This window comes from Stylophora pistillata, chromosome 13, assembly GCF_964205215.1.
Source record: "Stylophora pistillata chromosome 13, jaStyPist1.2, whole genome shotgun sequence".
In the NCBI taxonomy this organism is placed as follows: domain Eukaryota; kingdom Metazoa; phylum Cnidaria; class Anthozoa; order Scleractinia; family Pocilloporidae; genus Stylophora; species Stylophora pistillata.
In genome coordinates this window covers 12781729-12805157 of record NC_142531.1, presented here as the reverse complement: position 1 = coordinate 12805157, position 23429 = coordinate 12781729, and the positions used below count along the sequence as shown (strand labels likewise).

General features: G+C 39.3%; 3 protein-coding genes across 4 annotated transcripts; 1 reads left to right on the top strand and 2 right to left on the bottom strand.

Moving 5' to 3' along the window:
- The first annotated feature begins 3 nt into the window (after positions 1 to 3).
- LOC111336225 (serine racemase) lies at positions 4 to 14675 on the top strand. Of its 2 annotated transcripts, none has more exons than XM_022942280.2 (6): positions 4 to 158; positions 1931 to 2099; positions 2881 to 3111; positions 3581 to 3703; positions 4590 to 4761; positions 12668 to 14675. In XM_022942280.2, exons 1-6 carry the CDS (start codon positions 79 to 81, stop codon positions 12952 to 12954), a joined length of 1062 nt encoding a protein of 353 aa, XP_022798015.1. In that variant the 5' UTR covers positions 4 to 78; the 3' UTR covers positions 12955 to 14675. The 2 variants fall into 2 exon arrangements, with proteins under 2 accessions (XP_022798015.1, XP_088600190.1); XM_088744064.1 differs by lacking the exon at positions 12668 to 14675 and adding an exon at positions 6577 to 7743.
- Positions 7286 to 12029, bottom strand: LOC148717717 (uncharacterized). The gene has a single exon (XM_088743624.1). It carries the CDS (start codon positions 11840 to 11842, stop codon positions 7286 to 7288), a length of 4557 nt encoding a protein of 1518 aa, XP_088599750.1. The 5' UTR covers positions 11843 to 12029.
- A 776-nt stretch (positions 14676 to 15451) lies between the features above and the next one.
- Positions 15452 to 21948, bottom strand: LOC111336224 (uncharacterized). Its single transcript, XM_022942279.2, has 7 exons — positions 21794 to 21948; positions 20938 to 21028; positions 20484 to 20552; positions 19975 to 20100; positions 19367 to 19506; positions 18997 to 19064; positions 15452 to 17399 (listed from the first exon to the last, which is right to left on the bottom strand). The coding sequence occupies exons 1-7, from the start codon at positions 21808 to 21810 to the stop codon at positions 16702 to 16704; spliced, it is 1209 nt and encodes a 402-aa protein (XP_022798014.1). The 5' UTR covers positions 21811 to 21948; the 3' UTR covers positions 15452 to 16701.
- Positions 21949 to 23429: the final 1481 nt, after the last annotated feature.

Below are 23429 nucleotides of genomic sequence, written 5' to 3'. Positions count from 1 at the left end.
AAGCATCAAACACATCGAGTCAGCGGCTTATCAACCTCGCGATATAGGCTGAGTAGACTGAGTATGTATGCGTGACTAATGCTGGCTAAACTTCAGAATATCCGAATGCTAGCTGGAAGACGTCCTTTTAGACAGGGATTATTTCAAGTTTTCAGCAGGTAAAATTTGAATACTAAGTTAATTTTATTAGCAGTGTACTGGTTTTTTAGTCCGTGTTACCTTGGTTTTCAAATATGCAATGTGTATTGATATAAAAAAAACACGACATCCCCACGCACTTACAACCTTGATTTTTTTCTCTTTTATGATTTTAAACAAACACGTGTAGATTCCATGTTGCGGTGTTTCTGTGCAGTAACAGATCACAGAAGACGTCAGTGATACCTCGTCAGCTTCTTTCTTGCTCTTACCACATTTTGACGTCATCTCTGATCTGTGATCTACATGTCCTACTGAACAGACGCTTGGCAACATAGAGCCTAAAATTCCGAAAAACTGGAGAACCATTGCGAGATGCAGCCACTAGAGGGCGCATACATTCACTCCGACGAAGGGCTAGCGCTCGAAACGTCAGCTTTTGTAATCGTTACGGTGACCAATTTACCATTTCAACTTTGTTGATATATCCAAATTATTTCGTTACCCCCACCGACGCATCCCCAAACAGTTTCTTTAGAAACTATCAGCCTTTATACATTCATTATTGTTGCTCAAGCCAAAATATTGGGGATAGAAGTGAGATTTATCGCAGGTCCACATCAGCTTAATGCTGCCAGTAACTAACCCTGCGTTACCAAATAAACTATGTATATATGTATGTATGTATGTATGTATGTATGTATGTATGTATGTATGTATGTATGTATGTATGTATGTATGTATGTATGTATGTAACCATATCTAGTACCTTCAATTTCCCTTGTATGCATCGTATAGTGTCACGCGTGACGCAATGTTGTCATATTCGATGGGGACGATGGGTAAGAAAACAGCACAAGTTTCTATGACAAACATGTTGTTTGAAGGTAGAACCTAATGCAGTGGAATTGTCATGTCTCTGATATAACAAAAGGCCAGTGTTAGTGTATTGCACACCCTTATATCACTAAGTATTGCCCACTTATCTGGGTGGAAACCTCATGTAGAGCACATTCAGAAAAGGGCACTTTCTGCAATTTCTCCTAGCCTTTCATATCATGACAATCCAGAGTTGAATAACATCAGATGTCTCAAAGACAGCTCCAAAGAACAGTCTTACAAACTCTTGCAATTCAGCTCTAGGAGGGTGCAAATTTGAATATTTTAATTAACTATCTATCTATCCACCTCTCTCTATATCTATCTAGAATCTACCATTATTTTTATTAATCTGACCATAAATGTAGTTTTCATAATTCATGAAAGTAAAGGAGGTGGAGAGGTAAAACAGGCACCCACAGTTGGTCTGCATTTTCAGTAACTCTGTCTCTTTGTGGCAATGGCTTATTCTGAGCTGCCATGACAATTTGTATTTAGTACCTGTCCTTGGACAGAGATTAAGCACCACTTCAGGTCAAAAACCCTTATTTCATGTCGGATTATGACTGCCCACCATTTTACTATGCATAGACAAATACGCTTTGCTGTTAACACACATTTTCAAATAATTATAAATTGAGGGTAACAAGACAGTTGGTGTAAGAGTCCATGTGTGAATGCTTTCCATGTAGAGTTTTGAAGAAAAATGAGCACTAGAAGTTCCTCAGAATTCTTTGGGCAAATTATTTGCATGATGTATCATTGGGAAAAATCTTACCCTTTCCAACTCAAAAAAAAAAGATTAGTCACTTTCAGGTTTATGTCATTATAACAGAAGTTCTTGTTTAACTGCATGCCTATTTTCTGAATTAGAAGCCGATGAAACTGATCAAATCACCTTTTAATTACACAGAATGCAGTCAAATTTTGAGGTGAACATACAGCATATTCAAGATGCTGCAAAAAGAATTGAGCCATTTGTACACAAAACCCCAGTGATGACATCTGGAACTCTTGACAGAATGGCTGGCAGAGCCATTCATTTTAAGTGTGAAATCTTCCAAAAAATAGGTGCTTTCAAGGTAAAATTAATGTCTTCCTATTTAAAACTCTTTAGCAAGGACATTGAAATCTCATCCAAAGAGTAACATCTTTTTCACTTAGTTTGAAAGTTTGTTGATTTACATAATTCCCCTTTGTGAAGAGGTTAGTTCACTGAATTTTTAGCAACTGGTCAGTCCAGACTTACACTTTAGCAGCTTATAACTATAGAAAAGCTTACACTGGGCCCTAATCTCAAGGCTACTCATCTGGAAACATAAAACATTATCAAAGAGCGTAGTTTGGGGAAAAAATGATGATGGCACTTTGTGCAGTGTTATACAACACACCATATGTTGACCACACTACCTGTACAGGTGTAGTCACCTGTAGTCACAGGTACAACTTGCTTGCTGACTGTTGATCACAAGTTGCCAAATACAGTAACTATCATGGCAGATTTAGTTGCCAAAAATTTTTTCTTCTCACCATCGCAACCAAAACAATTACAGCTTGGGGTGCGGTCAGAGAAGACGTCATCAATGAAAAGACCAAAAGGGACATTTGTAATCCAATTAATTGCAAACTCTTTGCCATCATTTGGGAAAGTGCTACTAAGTACTATAAAGTCATGCAACAAAGACTAAATACGGAAAACTTAAGTTTGGAATAATATGCAAATAAGAGAAAATGGCAAATGAATAATTAATATGTAATACACATACATGAATAAAAGAAAATTGCAAATGACTGTGGGACCTGGAAATGATAGTGCTAATATCCTAAAAAAACCTATCTGACAAAGTGTACTTTTTTTTTAAGATCAGAGGGGCAATGAATGCTGTTATTCAGCTGTTAAATTCTCTGCCTGATGGTCAGAAACCTGTGTTGGTCACTCACAGTAGTGGAAACCATGCTCAGGCAATTGCTCTGTCATCAAAAATCATGGGACTACAGGCTGTTATTGCTATGCCAATAAATGCACCCTCAGTTAAGAAGGCTGCAGTAAGAGATTATGGTGCTACTATTGTTGACTGTGGTGCATCAGCTGAGGTATATCATAGTTAATGATAATGCAAGTAACTATCAGAAAAAGATTACATGAACATTATGAAGAGCAACCTGCTATTTCAGTTCTTCTCTTCATATCTCCACTAGAGGAGGAAGAAAGAAGCAATACCAAGGACTCTGGGCCTTGCAAACATGAATCACAACATTCTTGGCAATCCCAAGCTATTTGGTTGTCTTTCTCAGAAATTATCAAAATGAATAGTCAAAAATGTATTAAAAAAATTATTTTAAAGAAAATGTCCTCAGAATGACTAGAGTATGTTGTATTTCTTTTATGATGATACTAATCACTTTCCAGCAGTCTTGATTCTGAATCAAAAGTCTCAACCCACTTATAAGCTCACATTTGTGGTATGTCATAAAAGTTCTTACTCACTGGTAAGCCAAAGTCAGAAGAGTTAAGACTCAAGACCACTTCATGCAACAATGTTATTTGTATGGCTTATTGCAGGACAGGGAAGCAACTTCTCAAAGAATCCTTCAAGAGACAAGTAATTCCTATCTTATACCTCCATTTGACCATCCTCATATTATTGCTGGCCAGGGTACTATTGGTGTGGAATTATTGGAACAGGTATGTATTATTGATCAGATCTGTAAAATTGTAATTAGAGTTCTTTTCTAAGTAAGGACAATTGGTAGTTACAATTGTGTTCTAAATATTGCCCTTCATTTTTGCTTTTCAGTAATTAACCTTTTAGTTACTTGATGGCCGTTAATGATTAAACAGCAAAACATGTACAGTACCTGCCTGTTTGACTGTTTGTGTTCTTGATTGGAGCCAATTAATTCAAATTGACCAGGCATAAATTATTTTTTAGCTTTCTTTTTAGGTTAATTTTGTCAGTGATGATTTATTTTGCTTTATATGTTTTGTTTTATATATTCATTATGCAATAGTTCAAGATTGTTCCAATCTGATCCCTTCCTTTTACACAATTTGCTGCCATGTACCCATTGGTTAGTGAATTTTCCTAAGCAGTGGAGCTCAATTTGCAACTCTTGTGGCAGCTGTCTGTCAAGAGGGCTACACTGAAGAATATTCATGTGAACTCCTTTGAGAGACTGAAGACCTCAATTTCACAATCTGTTCACTTTATTCCCTTGAAAATTATAGTACTGTTGTTTTGTTATCTTTTAAAGAAATTTAGCAATCAATCCTGGTCAGTGGTTCACTTTGTAGATTAGTAGCAGCCAGTGTAAGGACAAGTAGACATAACATGTGCATCCCAGTGTTGGATACAAGGGGGTCATGGATTGTTTTGCAAATTGAGTGTTTTCTAGACCACCACCTTCAACTGTATCTCTCTAATATCAATTCTTCTGAGCCACTGTACACAAGACAATCAGTATACAACACAACTTTTCCTTGTAAGTCTACTTAAGAATGATCTCTTGATTATCATGTTGATTTTTAACCTAAAATAAATTAAATTAAGTATTGTTTCTGTGGTCTATAGGTACCAAACTTGGATGCAATAGTTGTTCCAGTTGGTGGCGGTGGCATGCTGAGTGGGATTGCTATTGCTGTCAAAGCTTTGAAGCCTGCCATTAAAATTTATGCTGCTGAACCTGCAAATGCTGATGACTGTGCTAAATCATTTGCTGCAAATGAAAGGATTCCACTCCAAGGTATGGTGTTTTGGTTTACAGTCAAAGCAGGTCACAGGCTCTATCAATGCCTTAATTATTTATAATTTGGATCTGTTGATTCAATGGAATTTGGATCTATGATTAAATGGCAATCCTACATCCTGAATATTGAGGATTCATGACATTTAGAGATATCAGCTTCCCAATATATTCTTTCAGATGAAAAACTTTTCACTCTGATTTTTGAATAAAAGATCCTCTAATGAAAACATCTGCCCCATTCTGCAATATTCTGGCATGTAAGGTATACTGTATACATAGTATACATAGTTTTTTGTAATTAGTTGTAGCTTTAATATTAAATTGTTAATGCCTGATGTATTTTACCATGTTTAAATAAAGATTATGATGATGATGACTGCTTGTCTTAAGTATGCACAAAATGCAGGGTTTTCCTTTTCGGCCGGCGACCGGCGATTTTCGCCGCCTGCGAACGGCTCCGTCGCCGGCAACTAAAAGCATCCTTGCTGGTAAATAATTTAAAATATTTTAGATAAAGAATAAACGCTTTGTATGTTGTCTGACAATGACGTGCAAGAAACGGAAATCGATGAGGAGTACATATTTCCTCCGAAGAAACTCGCGAAAACGAAGAGGAATTTTTACGCGTGTACTGGTACGTGACGTTCATTAATGCAAGTTTGCGTTGTCAAGTCACGCATCACTGGCATCCCTTCAAGGTACGTAAATTGTTTTATTTCTGCATTTCTCATAAATATTCATCACTTAATGAAATGTAGCGCTTTCATCGCAATTTATTAAACCAAAATGGTCCTTTGTTTATTAGGTGTGTCGCCTTTTCATTTCAAATACGCTTCATTTAGCTTTCGTGAATTCGAAGCAAAATAAATTTAACGCAGACAATAATTAATCCCTATTTGAAAGGTCAATTATCTTCTTGACTTCTCGGCTTCTCACTGTTTTAGTTTAAACAGATATACTTTAACTAGGAACTACTTATTCTCACCAAGCGAAAGCATAAAAAATATTATCTCGGGTCAAGCTATAAACCGAAGTAAAGTGATAAGCCGATCGTGCGGGATAAAATTGCGAAATATTTTTGTGATGTTCGTGTTTTTGTTCACCTTTGATCTGTTTGATTCTTGTGTTAATATCTTGATGTGAAATTCTTCCAGATCGATTCGAGTGTTGTTTTACATTACTATTTATTAGTAACGTGCCCGGTATTGCCTGAGGGATGAACGGGCGAAGATACAACCACTTTGTTTGTTGCTGTTTGTCGCTGTTTGTCGCCATGTGCTCGATTGCATAATCAACGTGCCATATTCAACGTGCCATGCTTCATTTGGGCAACCAAAATGCACCAGATTGCGTCTCAGAGCACTTAATTTTTCAAAATTTTCCGGGGGGGGCATGCCCCCGGACCCCCCTAGAAGTTCGCGCCTTCGGCGCTCATGTTGAGCGCTACGCGCCCAAATTGTCTCCGCCTGCTTTACTTTTATCGACTTAAACTTTATTTGAAAAGGAAAACCCTGAAAATGACATTTTGAAATATAGGAAACCTCTTGACATTCACATCTCAATTGTCAATTTCACACCCAAATTACTTGCGTGTAAAGTGCAGATGTAAATAATATCAAGAGGGTAGTCTCCTAATAATCTCTTTCATAGCTGTTGTTCAACACACTCACAAGAAGATCATGTAGTGTGACAGAACCAAACAATGTTTGCAAAAAACCAGAGCACAGAGATCAGACATTAAGTTGAGGGTATGGTTATTTGTTTTAAAGCGTCAATTTCAAGGGGAATTATTTATTTATATTTGCAACACAGTGGTCATGCTAAAGTGCAGACTGCAAAATGCAGACCACAGACTGCAGACCATGCAGATTGTGCAGACCATACAGACCATGCAGACCATACAGACCATGCAGACCATACAGACCATGCAGACCATGCAGACCCTGTAGACTGGGGAATTACAGTATATGTTACTCACAAATTAACCCTTATTTCACTGTTGCTGAAAAGCCTTATTTAAAGGCACTTCCTTAAAAATTAATGTACCTGTGTTTCATCTTAAAAGCAACAACCTTTCCAAAGAAGTGTGGGGTTCAAGTGCATGAGCACAGTGCAAATATAGTTTTGGTGGGGTGTCTTTGACATTCTCATATCTCTGAAGTACTGATTAAATAAGCCAAAAACATCATTTGGAAACCATTTTCAGGGACCTTGATGAGAAATTATTTGCTTCAACAACACAGTCTATTCCTTAACTCTAAATAAGTGTCAATGTCCAAACAAAATATATCTACAATACATAAAGGGAGAGCTAAAGTCTAGACGCCAGTGCTAGTAACAGAACTATACTTTATTCGTTACGCCATCCAACATGGCGGACTACAACAACGTGCTCTCACAATCATACGGGAAACCGCTGACCAACATCTCCCCCCGTTTAAAAAAAAGAAAAGAAAAAAAAAATAAATAACATGTCTTAAAAAAACGCTACAGAGTGTTCATAGGCAATGTTTGAGAAGGCCTAGTCTGTGACATAGTCTTTCAGTCTTTCTGGGGGTTTGATTATTCTCCCAGATCTCGTCTGCTTCAACGGCGTAGAGGAACCTGCTATGGGTTCTGCTTCTCTCAGGGAGGTTTCTGGTACTGCATCTGCTGCTGGGTTCGGGTGCTCGTGGGTCTTCTGTTCGCCCTGCGGATTGACTTCGGCGTGTTTGATAGGATGTGGAGCAGGGGTGGAGTTAGCTGTCGCATCTACTGTGGCTCGGTTGACTACTATCTGAGGTTGGAGAATAGGTGGTGGTGGTGCGGCGGGTTTCAGTTGGACTCTGTTCCTGCGGATCGTGGTACCATGAGAGGTACGAATAGTATAGGACCGTCCGTTGTCTTCCTTGATGACTTCCCCATAGATCCATGGTTTGTCGCGATGGCGGGGAGGTGGCTTGGCATAGGCGTAGCTGCCAGCTTTGACTGGTTGGTGCTCCACTCCGGCTGACTTGTCATAGTATGCTTTGCTGTCATGCCTTTTCTTAAGGATGTCTTCTTTTACGATGCTAAAGTTGATCATGGCAGGTGCCAACAGATGATCCGTGGTAGGCAGGGTGGTGGCAGTGCGTCGTAGAAACATACGCTGAGCAGGTGAGTATGCGTGTCCTTGAGGTGGAGTGTTTCTGTACAGAAGTAGAGCAGTGTGGAAATCATCTGCTTTCTTTAACATGGACTCTGCAACTTTAACGGCAGCTTCTGCTCTGCCGTTGCCCTTGGGGTGGTACGGGGAGGAAGTGGTGTGCTTGAAACCATATTCCACAGAGAACTTCCTGTACTGGTCGCTTATAAACTGTGGACCGTTATCGGTGTGGCAGATTGCTGGGACGCCATATCGGGCAAAGTGGGCTTTTGTTTTCTCGATGACCGTGGAGGATAGGGTATCTCCCAGCTTGTCTACCTCAATCCAGTCCGAGAAGTGACACACAGTTACTAGGTAACTTTGGTTGTGGAGGTCACAGATATCTTGGCTGACTATCTGCCAGGGCCTTGTAGGTATCGGTAGAGATTTCATCGGTTCTTTTGGTGCGGTCGTACCGTATTGGGCACAGGTGCCACAAGCGTCACACATGTCTTGTATTGATTTTCTCATCCCTGGCCAAAAGAGAACCTCTCGGGCCATGCGTATGTTCGATTCTGCTCCAAAATGGTTGGCGTGGATTTTCCTAAGCATTTCTTTGTGCATAGACTGGGGTACCATGACTTGCGTGCCTTTGTATATTATGCTATTCTTCACTGATAGTTCGTCTCTGTAGTTCCAATAGGGACGTAGGGATTCAGAGAGGACTGATTTGTCTTCAGGCCATCCATGGACAATGACTTTGTATAGAGCTGCCAGTGTGACGTCTTTGCTTGTCTGTTCACGTAAGTGGTTCTCGGTGCTCTCTTCCAGCCTTGGGTTGCGGCGGTTCTGCTCGGACTCCAACTCCATTCGGAAGACGTCGAAGTGTGTTACTCTCGCTGATGTTGGCTGTGGAAGGGCTGCCCGAGATAGAGTGTCAGCCAGGTGGAGTGTCGCTCCTCTCTTGTATGTTAGTTGAAACCGATATCGTTGCAGTTTCATCAGCATCCTTTGCAGACGGGCTGGGGCTTTGTTCAATGGTTTCTTTAGTATGGTTTCGAGAGGCTGATGATCTGTGTGGACTACAATGTCAGCCTTGCCATATAACCACTGGTCAAACTTCTGAAAGCAGTTGCATATTGCCAGGCACTCCTTTTCGATCTGGGAGTAACGCTGTTCCGTGGTACTCATGCTGGAGGATGTGAAAGCGACGGGTTGCAGCTTACCATTGTCGTTGGGTTGTAAAAGTGAACCGCCCAGGGCATAATCACTGGCATCTGTTTGAAGTACAACTGGCTTGTGGAGATCATAGTAGGCTAAGACTGGGGCTGAGGAGATCAGTTGCTTCGCCTTAGTGAATGCGTTATCATGAGCGTTGGACCAGATGAAAGGTACAGCTTCCTGGGTGAGCATTCGTAGAGGTTGTATCACCGAGCTCAGGTTTGCACAGAAGGGTGAAAGATAGTTGACCATGCCAATGAAGCGCAGGAGTGCTGCCTTGTTCTCTGGAGGCGGTAGCTGTGTTATTGCTGCTACCTTGTCAGGGTCAGGTTTCATTCCCTTATCTGAAATAATGGTGCCCATGAATTTGAGTTCCTTAAGCTTGAACTGAAGTTTGGCTGCATTGAGTCTGATGTTCTTTTGATGACAGCATTCCATCAGAGCAATGAATCTTCTGTCGTGGTCTTTTAGAGCTTCTTCATAGTCGTTTCCTTCTCCATATACTAGGATATCATCTGCAATGCATATGATGCCTTCTAGGCCTTCTAGGGCGGTGGTCAGCCTCATCTGGAACTCTTCAGGGGCGCTGGTAATACCAAAGGGTAGACGAAGCCATCTGTATCTGCCATATGTTGTGTGCATGGTGGTCATCCACGATGAGTCCTCATCGAGGGGAATGTGGAGAAAGCCTTCTTTGACGTCAACTAGGGAGAAGCATTTTGCTGCACTAAGCTTATGAAGTTGTTCATTTAGGGTAGGCATCTGGTGTTTTGGTCGGTGGATGGCCCTGTTAACTGTTTGACTTGGATCTATACACACTCTGAACTTCTTTGGTGTTTCTCGGATAAGCTCGTTGGAGCACCAGGCGGTTGGTTCGTTTACCTTGGCGATAACCCCTTGCTCGACGTAACGATCCAAGGCTTGTTTTTCACGCTCTCGCTTTGCTACTGGTATTCTGTGAACTGGCATCTGCACAGGTTGTATGCTCTCATCTATTTGAAAATGAACAGGTGGACCAAGCTCACCAAGGCCTTCGAAGGTGTTGGCGTACTGGTCAAGAATGTCCTCCTTACGTAACTGGCCCGGAGGTGGGAGCTGTCGGTTTGAGAGAACTTTGATTGGCTTTGATGGCGAAGGTGGAGGATTGCATGGGTTGGCTGTGGCCTCATAGAGTTGTCGAAGATGGTTGCAGGCCATATTCATCTTCGGGTCTGGAATTGATTCTACAGGCTGCGGTGCAAATTCCCAGGGACGGGTAGACTGGAGCCCTGGGGGTTTGCCGTGTTCAGCAATGCTGTTTTCTACCTCTGAGGATAGGGAATGGATTTCATCTGCAAGTACTTTGATAAGTCCCAATCTCTCACTGTCGCTCCCTGACAGAAGTGCTGGTTTGCATCCGATAGAAGAATCTGGTAGGACTTGAAACGTGAGTGTTTCATACTTGTGCTTTCTTTCACATACTAGATCCACCTGACCTTCAGGTTCCAACGGTTTGGAGTTTCCATAGGGGTATAGACGGTAGGGGGATCGTTTGAGTTCTGCATCTGGCAGAAGGGAGCGGAGAGTATTGATGGACATTGTGTTGCATGTTGCTGCAGTGTCTATTTGAAACTTGACTTGAGTGAATGCTGAGCCTGTCGCAGAAAGTGATAGGGTTGTGAAGTATCGCTTTGCTTGGCTGGAAGCGGCGATGCTGTGTACTTGGGCTTCCAAAGAATAAGTGAAACCACAATCATGATCAAAGGGTGTGTCATATGGTTGCTCCTCTGTGACGTATGTGTTGGTGTAGTGAAGATCTCGTGAATGGGTAGATGTGCCTGCACGTGGATCATGTCGCTGGCCACTCAGTCGTGAGTCACGTCGCTGGCCATTCGCGTTCCTTGTGTATTCCTTCCTACTAGATCTTGTGTTGGAGGCTGGGGATCTGGTATCTGGGAGTGTAAATTTACGGTCTTCTAGGCAGACCCGGGCGAAATGGTCATTGCCACCACAAGTCGAACAGGTCTTTCCTTTAGCGGGACATACTTTCCAGGGGTGGGGACCCCGGCGGTCCCCACACCAGAAACACGTTCCAGGCTCCCTGCGCAGTTTCATCTGGTTATGTCTGAGACCTGTCCAGTGGACTTCTTCATCGGTTCCTTTCGACGAATCCACGATTAATTTGTTTGTTTGCTTGGCAGACTCTATTGCTCTCGCTTCTGCCACCACATCTTGCAGGGTTTTCTTTGAGTTGTCAGGTTTTACGTGTGTTTTGAGGAGCTCAGTTCTCGTGTGATCCTCATGGAGGCCAAAAATAAATTTGTCTCTAGTGAGTTCATCGGTGAGCTCACCGTAAGCACAAAGGCTGCTCGCTTGTCTTACTTTGACTTCCCACTCTTGTATGGACTCATGTGAGGTCTGGGACGACGTCCAGAACTTGAAACGGTCGGTGAGAAGTGAACTCCCTGTGGAGCCTGTGTAGTGGGCGCGTAGTTTTTCCATCCAAACCCATGGTTTGTTCTTGTCGTCGTTGAGGATTTGAGGTTCTATTGTGTACCTAAGTACAGACAAGGCTTCATCTGGAAGTGAAGATCGCAGGGCAGAAATTTCTAGTAGCGGGCTTTTGTAGTGCTCTGCTCGTTCGGTGATAGGATCTTTGGCGAGGTTACGATAGTTGGCTTGAATGCAATAATCATTAAAACGAAGTTCAAAATTCTTGAAATTTTCACTCACATTACCCACAAGTTTGAGCTCCGGTCTTTTGAGGTTTGCCATTGTGTAATCTCACTCCTGACACCAAGTCTAGACGCCAGTGCTAGTAACAGAACTATACTTTATTCGTTACGCCATCCAACATGGCGGACTACAACAACGTGCTCTCACAATCATACGGGAAACCGCTGACCAACACTAACACACGTATATGCCAAAAACTAAAATCCATTTCACTACAAGGGAAAATTTAAGTAAAACCTACTGTGATCCAGTTCATGATCCAGTTCGTAATCTGGTCGTTGATCTGATTCAGGTTTTAATCCCCAATGGTATTATAGATGTAATTTGAATATATCAACAAAGTTGAAATGGTAAATTGGCCACCGTTACAATTATAAAAGCTGACGTTTTGAGCGTTAGCCCTTCGTCGGAGCGAATGGATGAACACTTTTCATTCAACTAATTTAGTCTTGTTTTTCTTGTTCCCATGTTCCCACCAATAGCATAACTCCATTTTCTGCATATAAACCCACGATTTCACTATTGGCTCTGATGAAAGGCTAAGGCTCAAAATGTCAGCTTTGAAATTCTTTACAGTAGCCAATTTACATTATCAAGCCCATTAATAAAACCAAAATTACCTTGTTACACTCCTCCACTGAGCAGCATCACAGTTTCTTCAGAAACCTACCCCATTTATCTACAAGAGCTGTTCATTAACTCTCTGCATTTCACACCATCTTGGTCTTTTTACAGCAATGCTCTACAACTATAAAACAGTAAGCACATGCAGTCAGACTGCCTTTTATTTTTGGTATATTGGGTAATTACAGTACAGATGAACTCGTGAAAATATGGAGCTTAAGCCTCTTTGTATCTCAACAGGCCCTCCTTGTACTATAGCTGATGGATTGAGGACTAGTATAGGCCATGTAACATGGCCAATCATAAAAGACAATGTAACTGATGTCATAACTGTCACAGAAGAAGAAATCATAGCTGCAATGAGGATACTGTGGGAAAGAATGAAGCTTTTAATTGAGCCATCAGCAGCTGTGGGTGTGGCAGCTGTTTTGTCAGAGAGATTCAAAGCACTCCCTAATCTGAACAATGTTGCTGTTGTGTTATGTGGTGGCAATGTAGACCTTGATAATCTCCCTTGGAAGAAGTAACAAGTGTAATTCAGTTTTTTCCAGGGGAGAAATCCAAACAAAATAAATTTAACTATGAATTAGCCTGCATTGCTGGCATCTTATTAGGGAGAGTTAATGTTGAGAGGCTTGCGATTGCTTATTCATCCAGCCATGATTGAGTCAACTGTGGGTGGAGGGTGTGAAGAAAGGCAAGATAATTAACTGGGTACTTGCCAGCCAAAATCACACTTGCTCTGCAGACTAACTATAAAGTTCAATTTCCCATGGGATTGTTAAAATTGGTCTAGTAATAAAAGATATTGCATTTTCTATGTTCAGCTGGAATGTTATACTAGGCAGTGATATATGCCACCCACAGGGTAAAGCGTGCAATTGAGATTGACATAGCTGCTGTTATCCCAATCTTTGTACATTGAAGTAACTCAAGGTATGTCACTCCTCCTCAAAGAGAATAGAAAATATTGCACGCTAGTCCATCACCAGTTAACTACTGCATATGATTGGGCTTCCACAAGTTTGCCAGAATACTCTGGCCCTTAGCGTGTCACTCAAATCTTTTCATCAAGAGTTTAGCATGCTAACCATTGCATTCCCCCCAAAATTTATTGGATAAAATATTCTTGGTTTTCACATGGCATCCTCAAAATCAAAAATTAAGGAACTATTAATCCTTTTAAGATTTTATTTTAGCTATTAGAACAGTTGAATACTTATCTTTTTACAATTTTTCAGTTTGATAGGGTTTTTCAATGTTGAATCTCTAAGCTGTTGTGTGACATGATCTTAAAGTGGTGGCCAAGAATGCTGTCATGTAAGGTAAAAGAAAAGTGACGTAGCGGCTTAGATTTTGCAATCTGAACAATCTGTGAATGGGAAAGGGCACTGAATAGATGTTTAAGATGACTACAGGCTCTTTATAGCAAAACTCCATGACACGTGTTTGTTAGCTTCTGGCTGCTATACTCGAGTCCCTCAGAGGAACACAAACATGGCATCCCCCAATTAAGCCTTAAAATTTGATTAAAACAGTTCTTCTTATAACTCCTTTGTGAAACAAGACTATTTCAGTATTCATCTTCTATTATCTCTTTGATTCTTGACTTTATTTGTTGAATGGTTTTGATGATGGTGTGACATTGTAAACTAGCAATTTAGTAAATTTGTGAATGACATTTACAGGCTTCTCCACAGCAACATCTTGCCAACATGTAATAATTAACCAAAGTGGAGGTGAATTATTGTTTTAGTATATACCACACAGATATCAAAACATAATTTATTTTAATTTATGGAAAAATTGTAAGAAAATTTAACTCTTGACGCGCAATGTTGACTCATCAGCTGCTCGGAGGTGAATATTACTTCCAAACCAGCCAGTCAGTGCATGTGGAATGCACTATTCACAAAACCAAGGTCTGAGTCACCTGCTGAAGCGATAGGCTAAAGCAGATAACACAGACATGATGGTTGATAATTCATGATATCATGCAGAAACCAAACTTAATAATAGCTTTAATTTCATATTTTTTTTAAACAATTTTCAAAGGGGACACTGCACAGACAACAGGCTTGGAAACTAGGCAGGCATGCAATACATGCAACAAGTAATTATTGCATAATCATGTCAACTTAACACACCATTGTATATTGATTGAATGCTATCAACCAATCAGATCTTTCAAAGTAAGTCATGTATGATAACAAAAGTACATGGAAAATAAATTACTACAAAATTTTTATTTGTTGTGTTGGTTTAGATTTTCTTCCAAACATTTCACAGCAATAAGAATTACTGTAAATGACTGTGAATATATGAAAATCATGTATGTGAACGGAGAGTTAAGAAGTGAATATCAAAGCAATCTTTGCAGTAATGAACACCACTTAAGCAGTAGTGAAAATGGGACCAGCTCCCAGTTGGTAAAGCACTGCACTGGTATCACAGAGGTCTTGGGTTCAAATCCCATACAGGCCTGAATTTTTTTCAGGCCTTATTTTCACCACTGCTTGTGTTGTGTTCATTACTGTGAAGATGGCTTTGATATTCAAGATTTACGTTGATTTTGAAAATATAGAGCATGAGATGGGTCAAAGTTTTTCATTTTTCATTTTCCATCACAAATATTTACTATGCAGAAACTTGAGGGACTTAGTCTGTTTCAAGTAAAAATGGAGCGCAATAGTAAACAGCGTGATAGTAACAGAGTGGCGAAAGAACAAGCAAGGTTTGGGTTGGATTGGCCAAAACCTCTCTTGCTTTTCACTCTGCCACTACTGTCCTGCTGTTTACTGTTTCACTCCATTTTACTAACTGAATGCCTGGAACAGTCTGTAAAGGTCCTAAAAGAGAAACAATGCAAATCTTTGATAACAAATCAATAATACTTCTGTTGAGAACTCAAATCTTCACTGGGATCCTTTGGTGGAGGACTAACAAGCTCTCAAAACAGAGTGACTGGATTTATGTAAATACTCTTTTACTGCTTTCCAGCATAACAAGAGTTTGAGAACCATAAATTTTTAACTATCTTTTAATTACATGCAGATGTTAATATATAAACAAAGACTTAATCCCAAGGGAAAGATAGCTTATTTTAAACAGTTTTTTCCATTTCACAATAATTCACTTCTAAAAGTAGTAAAAGAGTGGTGGTCATAAATTAAAATTAAACCAGTCACAGGGTGTCAAGTGACAAATGACACTTAGAAAATAGGAATCATTATGACAGTGGCCAAAAAATAGGAAAAAAATAGGAGGATTTCTTTAAGTTCTATCCTCTTAACACTCCCAACAGCAACTCTGTTTCACAACCCAACGCTTTAATATTTACCAGGCACCATGGCATACATCCACAATGCATTGCCGTATAAACAAAAACAAGTGTTACCACCTCTCTTACCAAGCACAACTCATCCTACAACAATTACCAGATTCCAAATTTCATTAGATACATCACAAGATGCCTTTAATTTAAGTCATTAGTACTTTAAAACTGTGAGAATAATAAGCAACAATAATTGTTTTGACAAACCAAAACATTGCAAAGTTCACTGTCACCAAATGTATGTCTTCTTCACAATAAAAGCCAACCACAACTTTTGAACATCAACAACCAAAAAGTCCAACACTATACTGTTTTGGCTCATCCTCGGTGTAAAAACCTGTGAAGCTCACGAGTGACGTAAAACAAAGACAACAAAACATTATAAACAATAGCATACAGCAAAACAATACCTCATGAAACAAAGAAAACATCGTCAGGTTTTTACACCGAGGATGACCCATTGTTTTCGCTCTTTTAACAGATTAGGTAACCTTAGCTTTGCTCTTTTTTTAGCAGCATTTGTTGTTGAGGACATGGCCTTTACTCTTTTGTCCTATTTTTTCCAAGCTTTGCATTGCTTCATCTCACTTGGTCTTAGCATGCAAATGAACTTCCCAGAATCCCTTGCATGCTGTCAAAAGCACTGAAAAAGTCTGGGCACAAGTTTCAGAAGAAAATCACTCAAAAAGGCTTCAAACTGGTCTTTCTTGACATGAAGTTTCATTTTTTGGTGGAATTTATCAATTTTATTGGCAATTTTATTTCAAATATTTCAAAACGTTTCTGTGTATCTAGTAAAACCCTAAAAAATTGGAAAAACTAGGAATTTCATGAAAAAATAGGAGAAAATAGGAAGCAGGCCAAAAAATAGGAACTTGACACCCTGCAGTCATTTAGACTTTAAAAAGTTCAGTTTTGCTTCCGAGTTATAAAAAAACTATTAATCACTGTCATCATTGGCAGTTGCACTCTTAGCAGAATTGCGTGCTTGTTTTCTTGCCAGATAACGCTCTTTAGCAGATGAAACAGTTTCACCTGTGCTGCGCTTAGCAAATTTGTTAAGAGACTCCTCCTTCAATGTTTCTTTGCTTTCTTTGGTAATTTCCTTACTTTTGATTTTGTTTTTATCTGGTGCCTTTAGGTTATCCCAAGAATACTTGCTACCATCATTATTCTGCCTCTCATCACGGCCTGATTGATGTGGTTTGAAGCCACTGGAATGTCTGTGAGTTGCAAATTTCTCATGCTCCCTATCACTGCCTCTTCTTTGTTCCCAGTTTGACAAATCAGTTGACCGTTGATCCTTGTAACTCTCACTGTCCCTTTGTTTGCAATTGTGATCATGGTTTCTCATATGTTGGGAAGGAACTCTTGAATGTGTTGGGTTTTCTTCTAATCCTTGTTCTCTTGAATATTTACTCTCCTTTCTATCTCTGTGTTTTTCTGGTTTTCTATTTTCTGACATTACTGGAGGCACCCTTTTATCCTTTTCTTGAGATTCTTTGTCATTTTCAATGTTTGGCAAATCAGTCTTTGTTGTATGATTGGCAGTGAATGATCCTCCCAATGACACATTTTTATTCAGAAGATTTCGATAAAATAAACTCAGGTCCTTCTGCTTTGTGACATCATTGGCAGCTGAAACGAAACAGTTACAACTCTATTAAGTAGCCAATAAATCATTCTGCCCATCATATGTAATCTCTTTCCTGGCCCTTTTCTTATTTGTTATTGGAAAGAACTACTGTAAAAGAGATTGGTAGCCAGTCTGTAAAAGTACTGTAAATCAGTTAGTTAATTAAAATTCATTATTTATTTAACATAACATACAAGTTTATTCAAATTTATATATACAAAATTTGAAAAGGAATGAATCTCAGTCTTTGGTTAATCAGTCAGTCAGTTTGCCAGCAAGCCAACCAGGTCAAGCCAGTCAGTTAGTCACTCTATCCTTCACTCACTCACCAAATGATTCACTTGGCGACTCACTCAGCCATTCAGCCAATAAGCAAAATACCTAGCCAATAAGCGTGTTTGCTTGTGTTCTGGTTTTAGACTTGCTGAGAAGATCATAGATGGACTGAGTCAGCCAGGGTCACCTTCGTGTGCCCATATTCTATCTCAACCAACTTGACAAGCACTTAAAATTCAGAAAAAGTGAAGAACAGCTCCCCCAAAAACTGTCGGCCGACTGTTGACCAACAGTCAGCCAACAATTGGCCAACTGTTGGCCAACTGTTGATTGACAGTTGGCCGACTGTTGGCAGCATGTTGGTGATTTGTTGGCCAAGTGTCGGTTGAGAAGCCCTGTTGAATACCAGAAAAGCCTCAGCTCGCACATGTGGAAGAACATTGCAAATCAACGCGAAATGAAACTTTCTCACTTGAGTCTGCCATTTTGTTTAGGTTTTTTTGGGACCAATCTCATCACAATCTCCTATGTTTAGGTTTTTTAGGTACCAAACCCCTCACAATCCCATTGCATCATCCTCACAGTCAAGAAGCAAAAAATTTGTTTACAGTGGCTTCTTGCAGCTTTTTTTTTTGCTTTACTAAATGTAAGCAGCTTTAAATGTCTCTGACAAGTGACTACATAGAAAAATAATAAACTAACTGAAAATATTAACCAAAAGTAAACTCAAACAGACAGAGATAATTGAAAGTCCATATATGATGCCCTAAAACAAACCGTGATGCATTATAGGCCAATTTCATACTTATTAGATAAACTTACCCAGGTCACACGATGATGCAATTTTAGCTCAATGTGTGGTACATCATGCGGCTGATTCTACTAGAATGGTAAGGGTCGAGTAACTGCGATGTCCTTACACTTGTCAAATTTTTAAGTGTCAATTTGCTATTGGTCAACTGTCAGTCAACTGTTGGTCTACTGCCAGCCGACAGTCGGCCAACAGACTTTTAGGGGAGCTGTTCTTCACTTTTACCTAAAATTCTAGGATTTAAACGTTTCTCTGCCCTCAGTCAACTTAGAGGCTGATTGTTAGGGAGGTACTGTTTGTAGTCTTGGTCTGTGGTCTAATTGGTGATTCAGTCAATCAGTCAGTCAGTTTCTGAGTCAGCCATTAACAAACCATTGTAAGGGTATGATAACAGTCTTCATACAGTATCACACAATCAGCACTTTCCCGTTGCATGATGATTAAACATTGGGTTTAGAAGAGAATACTTCAATCACTGCAGAAAGATAAAAATAAAAAAGAATCTGACTCACCATCAATAGCATCTTGACATTTGATTCTCTCTTCCTCCTCAAGTTGTTCTTGCATTTTCTGACGGAATCTGTTAATATTTACATTAAGGTGGTGCAACAAGTATGTAGATACTGGAAGTGTTTTTTTCCTCCTGGATGGAATACCGATCTGCTCATTCTACATCCCTTAATATTAGTTTCTTGCCTAAAGGTAACCAACATTAATTTTCATTTTGATTTTCCTAGTGCTATTAAAAGTCTCACCTAAACTGATACATGTATATTACCCTAACTAGAGCTAGAAATTAAAAATTTTGACTCAGGCACCAACGAAAAATGTATAAATTAAATGCAACTAAGAAGTTCTCAGGTTGTCAAGATCAAAGGATACGCCTCGGTAACAAAAGCTTCTTTATCATCAAACTCTCCTTTTTCTTGTTCTCTTTCCTTTTGTACTTGTCGCTCAACTGTCCTTTCAAATTCCCTCTTCCGAGCTGCTGCAGCCTTCAACAAGCTCCCAATGTACTTAGGCTAAGTATTTAAGCAGAATATTTTGGGTTTGGAGCAACTAAGAGTATCCATTCCACTCTCCTGTCAGTATGGGATGATGTTCCTAGCTATTACCACCCCATCCCCCTAAAAAAATTTATTTTCGGCACCAGTTCTGCTGGAACTTTACACTCTCGGATGAAGAGAGGTGATGCACTGCATAAAATCAACATAAATCACTCTGCCTTACACACAAAAACGGGACCTGTTCACTAAGAGGCTCAGTGGTGTGCTTTTTGGAATAAACCTCTGTGACTTGTCTTTTCTCTTTTTAACCTGGCAAATAATTATTACATCTGTGATGGTTAAATGCAGAGGAGCACTTATTACCTCTACTATTTGTACCCCAAAATCATGTATGTTGAAATAGTTATAAACTGTTAAGAGGATCAAATTAAAAAGAATTAAGTTTCTAGAACTTTTAAGCTTCTGCACATATACATATGGCACCTTTTTATCTTTCTCGGGAACTTTAACACTTGCTGCTTTCTTTTTCTCTTCCATTTTATCATAGACAGCATCATACTCATACACAGTAGGATCTTCTTTCAGAGCTTTCTGTATTTCAATCTGAGTCTGAAAAAGTAACATGACACTGTAATTTTTAAAAATACATGTAGAGCTGTGAAAAGTTTATACTAGGAGGAAATTTTTGGGGATCATTCACCTATTAAGTTAAACAAAATTCACCCTTTGACTCTAGCTTGAGAAACAGAAAACTGTTTTCCTTGTAGTTAGTGACTAAAAAAGCTAAAAACATTGGTGGTAATAACCAGGTCTTAATATCAATGAGGATGTTGTTAAACAAAAGATAAAAATAACTGAAAACTTTTTGCATGGCCTCTACTGAAGAGAGGGTGTTGTAAGTACAATGAACCCATCCGCAAAACATTCACTGAGCTATCTTGGCCACAGAGTAAGGACAATAATTTTACATTGATTATTCTCCAATCAATCACCTGTTTCATTTGCTTCTTCTTTTGTGATTCTTGGATTAGTGATAAATTCACTTCTCTGTGAGCTCTTTCCTGAAACAGATATTATCAGTTTACAAAAATAAAATAAGCAATGTGGAGATGAACATTCCTTATCACCTACATGTGTTCCTTAAGTAAAGTATTGTTGACTGAAAGTGTATATTAGCATGTAGATGGAGAACTTGTTATGAATTCTATTTCTACCAGACTTCTCACTGATTGGAACAGGGACTAGTTTGAAGCTACCTTTCTCTGTGCAATTTTGCCTTTAAAAAATTATGCCGTAGTCTATCCACAGGGGAAGTTTTACATCTTCCATGAACCTGAAAAGCAGTTTAAGTTTTGGACCCAATGCCCTAAGCAAGGGAACATCTGATTTGACCATAAAATCTAGTTTATCATAACAAGACCTGTTAGATTCTTTAGATAAGATTACCTCATCATCACTGGAATCATCACCAAACACAGCTGGTTTCTTAATCATAGGTTTTTTTGTGTTTTTTTTAGCTGGAATGATAAGCCCATACCTACATGAACAAGTTGTGTGAAATATCAGTTGTGATTTCTGTGTCAAAAAAAACATTACCAATTATACTATAATGTGGAAGTCAATACACATGTATCTAACACATTTCATCAACTCAGAAGTGAAATGAAAAAATGTATCACTTGTTATTACTATTATCATTATTATAATAACTGTGTTTTTCTTCCTGCCATTTTTCTGTATGTACCAAACCCATTGAGACAATGTTCTCTTTTTTTATTTAAAAGCATCCAATCATCAAATTGTAGACAAAAAAAAACTGTACTGACTTTTCTTTTAAAACTTTCAGATCTAAAATCAGATTTCACAATAACCCTGGGTTACCTTAACCTATCTTTCAACAACCCAACCCTGAGTTGACCAATTTCTCTGCATGAAAAGCAGAAGCTATTGACTGATTACCATACACTTAGATATAATGATTTACAATACCTTAGTAAGGCCTTAATTAAACGAGAGAAACTTGAACTAAAGAAAGGGTTTCGCCTTGATAAATAAGAGTCAGTTTCATTGTTTAAAGGTAGTCTCAAAGTTGCACACCGCTCCACTCAACAAAGACGAGTCGGACATTCAACCTGTAGTTACAAGGAGTATCAACCATTGCTATTTCAGTATATGTATATTTTATAGCCTGTCAAAAACAATCAACTTCTATAAAAACCGAAGACTACGATTGCGAACATTTTTCCATTCTTTTTCAAAATGTGAGTATTAGAAAAGTAATAATTGGAAAGGTTATACAAACCTTTTCGGTTCTCCCATATCAATTTATTTTGTTGGACAAACTGCGCGTCTTCACACGATCAAGTTTCTTTCAATTTGAATTAAGCTATTTCACAGTACAGAGCCCTAAAATCAGCGGATATTCCATTGACGAGTTAACTCTTCACTTAAGGTGGAGGTTGGAGAGACAAGACAAAAACCTCGTCCCAGGGGTTTCTCGGTCAGTTTTCAAGATGGCGCCGTACGGCGTGCGGCGATATATCCTCCTTTCGGACAGATTTCGTGGAGGTGTCACTATCCGTGAAAAGGATTCATCGGAAAAATTTCGTGAGTCTGTAATATAGGTTAGCGACGAAAAAAAAATGCAAATATCTTAACGCTAATACGAAGTCATGAGCAAAAACGAAGTACGTGTTCGTTTCTACTCTATTATGCGGGTCTAAAAGGTTAAAGAGGGCCATCATATCACAAGCACAACATCGGGGGAGCTCGGATTTCGTAATCGGAAATCTACCCGAGATGACCTCCTTCTGACGGATTTCGGAGTAAGCTATCCTCGGTAACCCCTGCAACTCAGCGCTCTAAAACGACAGCTGATTGGTACTTTTCTTACGAGAACTTTTATTGGTTCATATCTCTAAAAGCGAAGATGGCTTCCTCGGCTGGATTTTCGTCGGATGAGTGCTTTTTCGTGTGATTGATCTTGAGAAATTTGTGAAAGAATTTCATAGACTTCATACACTTTTAAATTTTGAACAAATCATCCAATATCAAACGAAACGTCAAGTAAAGTTTACTAATCTTGTTTTCCAACATGCGTCTTACTGTCATGTTTGTAACTAGAGTTTGTGTGCTATTTCTTATCAAATCATCCAATATAATAATTTTCATGGAAGGGTTGTCACAGTAAGGAGTTTTGTGGGAAAAGGGTGATAAATAAGGAGGTGGTATTAGAAGACGAGCGACAAACGCAGAGATGTCAGGATGTAAGTAGAACTAAACTCCATTCTATTGGGAAGCTATCTAAGGGGGGAGGGGGGGAGTCAAGATAAGGAGACGAAAATTTATATTCCTCACTTTTATTATCCTTTTTATATTTCTCAATTTTTTGTGAATATTTCATATTTTTTTACGGTGCAAGCTTACGCTTAAATTCAATCTTCCCGTTAATGACCTATAGACCCCAAAATTGTACACAGTACGGTTTAGTGGGCCGCCTGCGGAAAGTGTGGCAACGAAAGAATCGGCAATCCGGCCAAATAGCTCAAATTACCTCAGTGGCGTGTTTGCAATCGACAAGTAAAAGTACAGAAAGTTGGCGATTTGATGGAAGCCTCAATGATAGTACTTGAAGCCAGTTATTACACTCATTAGATTGCTTGGTCCTGAAAGAAATAACTGTCAACCGGCGATAGCTAAAGTTGGCCCGCACTGGTCAAATGGCATGATTTCTTAACCGAACTTTTGAGAACTTTCGTTGAACAAGAGCGGATGTACCTCGTCCTCTCTTGGTTAGGATATTTGAAACTGAAAGCGTAAAATGACCAAGTTTTCAAACATATATAAGAATAAAAACAGTATTCAGTAGGAGAAACAAACAGCTATGTACCAAATTCTAAGAGATCACGTCTCAAAGGGTAACGAAAGTAGCAGAACAC